The 5143-nt window shown below is 36.3% G+C and overlaps 1 protein-coding gene and 1 pseudogene across 2 annotated transcripts in view; both read left to right on the top strand.

The window, feature by feature from the left end:
* The window catches only part of CEP76 (centrosomal protein 76kDa), a 103325-nt gene that overhangs the window by 62188 nt on the left and 35994 nt on the right, over positions 1-5143 (top strand). For both annotated transcript variants that reach the window (XM_006897018.1, XM_006897019.1), the window contains one exon: positions 1679-1845. In XM_006897018.1, the coding sequence (XP_006897080.1) occupies positions 1679-1845 (167 nt within the window). The remainder of the gene's footprint in view (positions 1-1678; positions 1846-5143) is intronic.
* LOC102867226 lies at positions 2141-3318 on the top strand (annotated as a pseudogene).

Genomic DNA, 5143 nt, shown 5'->3' with positions numbered 1-5143 from the left:
TTCAGTTTGCTTGGCTCCACAATCAACACTCTCAGCACCAGCAGCCAGGAAATTAGAAGACGTATTGCCATGGGAAAATCAATGTTGATTAATTCTATAATATATAATGAATCAGAATGTATGAAATAGTGTGAAACACAGTGGATATAAACTTTGTAAGCAAACCAATATAAAATTAAAATTTTAAAAAACACTACACAACAAATGCCTACCTCAGAAAAACAAATAATAATGCTACTAACTGATTTTTTTTGGGGGGGGGGAAAGAAATTGTTCACTGTTCTAACACTCACTTATGCAGTAATTTGCTTTTGCTTATTATCTGTAGTCTTCCTACACTTTTATGTTTTTATACTTTTTTTTTACATCATTTTAGTCATACTGTTTGATGTTTTAATAATGATTTTCTTTGCTGGTGAGGTTGCAGAGAAACTGGAATCCTTGCTCACTGTTAGTGGGAGTGTAAAATGGTGCAACCACTCTGGAAGGCTCTATGGCGCTTCCTCAGAAAGTTGCAAATAGAAATACCATTTGACTCAGCAGTCCCTCTACTGGGAATATACCCTAAAGAAACCATAACTGCCACCCAGGCAGATATATGCACACCCATGTTTATTGTGGCTTTGTTCACAATAGTAAAGAGTTGGAAACAACCTAAGTATCCATCAACAAATGTATGAATAGAGAAGCTCTGGTATTTTCACACCATGGACTACTTGCACTGCATTGAAAAACAAGGAACTCACGCAATATTATTCACAATGGGTGATCTTGGAGGACATTATGCTGAGTGAAGTATCTCAGTCACAAAAGGACAAATACTACATAGTGTCACTGTTGTAAAACTGGAATGTCCTCAGGGTTGGGGTCAGACTGAGAAAAATTGGATAAATTATGTATACTGCATTGAAACAGATGAGGAGATAATAGTTTAAAAGTGATACATGATTGGGTATTATGGTTATGACTTGAGTCCATAATGAAGGTTACATAGTGTAGTGTACTGTGTGCTGGGGGGAGGGGGCAGGGGGATTGTATACTAATGAAAGACTTTTACTTTTCAAGGAGAAGCGCAAACTGGCGGGGAGGGGTGGGCAGGGAGAAAAATGCCACAGTGAATGAATGGAAATCCAAAATCTCTGTAAACGTTCATTAAAATTAATAAAATAAAATTAAAAAAATTATTTTCTTACAGTTTATTACATATTTTCCATTTTTTAATTTTCATGTGTATAATTTTGATAGCACATGTTTCCTGCTAGTAATTTTTCCTGTGTATGTATTAACTTGATATTATATGTACATAGTAGAACTCATTTTAATTTACATTTGATATTATTTTCTTTCACCTCACGTGTGACTAACGACCTTGTTTATGCCCTTTTGCTGTTCATGTGAAATCTTACAGCATTTCTTTTTAAAGTGTGTGATCTTTATAAATTTATCAAAGTTTATGGTTTAATAAACTAATAATATGTTAGAATTATGAGTGGTGAGCACTAATTTTGTAAAACATTCAAAAAAATAACAGTTCTCTTTTTTCTTGTTGTGACTTAACACTGGCCTAATGATTAAAAGTGAAAAGAAAACCCTAGTGCATTTTATTGTACTATTTAAATACTTGGTGAAGAAATCATATCAGGACTAACGATGTCATTTTGGTTCACATCCTCTCTAGGGTGACTGTGAAGATCATGCTAACCTTCTGTGCAGCCTTCTTCTTGGCTATGGATTAGAGGCCTTCGTCTGTGTTGGGACAAAGGCCAAGGGAGTGCCCCATGCCTGGGTCATGACCTGTGGGACTGATGGGACTATCACTTTCTGGGAGAGTTTAACAGGTCATAGGTAAGCCAATTTAAAAGGAATGAAAAAACAAAGGTGCCATTGGTTTAAATTCTAGGTTGGTTGTTCATAGTTGTCAAAAGTGTGTGTAAGGGCCGGGCCAGCACAGGGCAGCCCCACCTCCCCTGCCCCAGGAGCCGCTTGGTGACCATATTGCGGAGCTGTCTGTGGTGTTGGCATTGCTTTTCTTTTCTGGCAGCCCAGCACTCTCGTCACCACTTTTTGATCCCAGCCTCATCCATGATGCCAGACACTGTCGCACCCTGTCCCAACCACAAGCCTGGTCAAAAGGGGGCTCATGTCTTGGGAACAACACAACAGAATTCATAAAAGTGAAGAATTTTTAAAGATGGTAACAAAAAAGGAGAAGCAAAATGTAAAACCAATCAATGTAAGAGTAACTACCATGGATGCTGAGCTGGAATTTGCTATCCAGCCCAATACAACTGGCAAACAACTTTTTGACCAGGTGGTCAAAACAGTTGGTTTGCCTGAGATCTGGTTTTTTGGGCTGCAGTATGTGGACAGCAAAGAATCCTTTACAAAAAATATTAGAAAAGAAGAATCCTTTACAGTTCAAGGTTAGAGCTAAATTCTTTCCTGAAGATGTGTCTGAAGAATTAGTTCAAGAAATAACCCAGAGTCTTTTCTTGCAAGTTAAAGAAGCCATTTTAAATGATGAGATATATTGCCCACCAGAAACTGTGGTTCTTTTGGCTTCCTATGCTGTCTAAGCCAAGTATGGAGATTATAATAAAGAGATTAATAAATCAAGCTACCTGCCCCAACGTGTTTTGGAGCAGCACAAATTGACAAAAAGAACAGTGGGAAGAAAGAATATAGAACTGGCTTGAGAACATAGGGAATATTAAGGGAGGATTCCATGATGGAATACCTGAAGATTGCAGAAGATCTAGAGATGTATGGAGTCAACGATTTTGAAATAAAAAATAAAAATGGAACTGAACTGTGGCTATGTGTTGATGTATTGAGTCTGAACATATATGAGCATGATGACAGGATGCTTTTATTTTTGAAGGATAACACCGAAAATTGGTTTTCCTTGGAGTGAAATAAATAGTTCATTTAATGACAAAAAAAAATTGTTATAAAACCACTTGACAAGAAAGCACCTGATTTTGTTTCATATGCACCTCACCTGTGAGTCAGTATGCAGATTTTGGCTTTATGTTTGAGAAACCGTGAGCTCTACATGCAAAGAAGGAAATATTATTGAAAGATAACAAATGAAGGCCCAGTCTAGGGAGGAGGAGCATTAGAAACATTTTTAAAGGGCATAATTAGAGAATGAAAAGAAGAGATACAGCAGAAAAGGAAAAGATAGAATGTGAAAAGGCAGAACTGATAGAAAGCCTTTGGCAAATCAAAGAACAGTCATTGAAAGCCCAGAAAGGCTTTATATTAAAAATATTAATGATTTATATACAGAACAGTCTTCAAGTAAAGAATCATTAAATTCTTTAAGGAAGATAGAACTTAAAGAATATAGAGCATCCTTGTCAAGACATAATTTCAAATCAGCTATTTTAAGGTGAAGGACTTTAAATTTGTCTTTCTTAATCTTCATGTCATATAATAAAGCTTTCCTAGATTGCCTGAAAAAAAAAGTGGATGTTAATAATTTTAGCTACTGAGTCTTTTTTTTTGTTTCCATTCATTCATTGTTGCACTTTTCTCCCTGCCCCCCATTTACCCTTCTCCTTAAAAAGTAAAACTCATTGTTATGCAATCCCTACCCCCCAAGTCCACTCCACTGTACAGCCTTCATTCTGGACTCCTGTGATGACAATAATACCCAATCATATATCCCTTTTAAACAGTTCTCTCCCTCATCTGTTTCAATGCAATATACATCATTCCTCTCCTCCTCCTCTGTCTTCCCTCAACCCAATGTCAGTCCCGTTTTACAACAGTGGCTCTATGCAATATTTTTCCTTTTGTGATTGAGATATTTCACTCAGCATAATGTCCTCCAAGGTCACCCATTTTGCATAATATTTCATTAGTTCCTGTTTTTTTTCCGTGCTGCATAATATTCCATTGTATGAATATACCAGAGCTTCGCTATCCATTCGTTTACAACTTTGGTTGTTTCCAGCTCTTTGTTATTGTGAACAAAGTCATAGTAAACATGGGTGTACATATATCTGCTTAGGTGGCAGTTATGGTTTCTTTAGGGTAAATTCCCAGTAGTGGAATTCCGGGATCAAATAATATTTCTATTTGCAACTTTTTGAGAAAGCGCCATACAGCCTTCCACCAACAGTGAATAAAGGTTCCAGTTTCTCTGCAACTATTGAGTCCTTTTAATGGCTGTAAAAAAATTAGCATCAATTAAAACAACTATGCAAATTAATTAGAAGAGAATTTGTATCTGTGAAATATGGATACCTGTGGTGGAACGCTTTTAAAAACAGAACAAGAAGTTCAGCCATAGCAAAATTAAGTGAAACTGATACAAGCCCAGAGACATTGACACCTGAGTACTGAGAATGTTTAAGGGCTAGATCTTGATGCCTGAAATTAATTACTGGAGCAACAGGAAAACAAAGCATATGTTGCCTAGGGACATCTGAAAGTTCCTAATCCACAAAGTGATCAGGAGGTGCTGCTGATATATAATAAATCTTACAGTGATAAAATTTCTCATAATGTTTCCTACAGGAACAGCAAACCCACATAAGAAGAGCAGTCTAGGGGACCATCAGAGACCCCAATCTCACTGCCAGCCTTTGTAGTAAAGAAATTTTTATTTGTAAGTTTTATTTTTATTAAATAAAACCATAAAAATAAATACGTGTGTGTACACACAAAGGTAAATAATTCGAATTACTTTTTTTTTATACTTTTATTTTTATTTTTTTTTAATTATTTTTTTGTGTGTGCGTGTACCGTCAAATCAGATCTGACTGGTACAGGAGGAGATTGCCCCTCCTTCTCCAGCAGAGCATCTGGTGGATTCGAACCGTGCACCTCTGGGATTGTAGTTGCAGCTTCTTGCCACTAGGCCACCAGAGCTCCCCTTTGAATTACTTTTTATGCTAACAGAATTGAAAGACAACTATCTGCCCAACTGACTAGAACAGATCTATATTTGTTTCCATTAAAAAAAAAAGGATCCAACAAAATGTAAAAATTATCAAATAACATTATTACTATCACATGTAAATAAAATCTTTCTGAATCTTGAAGGATATGTACATGTACAGCCAAGCACAATCAATAAGAGTGCATCTGAATTCCAAAATCAATCTCCATAATAGTCTATGTGTTTCCTACT

The sequence above is a fragment of the Elephantulus edwardii genome, unplaced genomic scaffold (genome assembly GCF_000299155.1).
Source record: "Elephantulus edwardii isolate Elephantulus edwardi_28Jun2011 unplaced genomic scaffold, EleEdw1.0 scaffold00196, whole genome shotgun sequence".
Lineage (NCBI taxonomy): Eukaryota > Metazoa > Chordata > Mammalia > Macroscelidea > Macroscelididae > Elephantulus > Elephantulus edwardii.
This window is presented reverse-complemented; position numbering and strand designations above follow the sequence as displayed.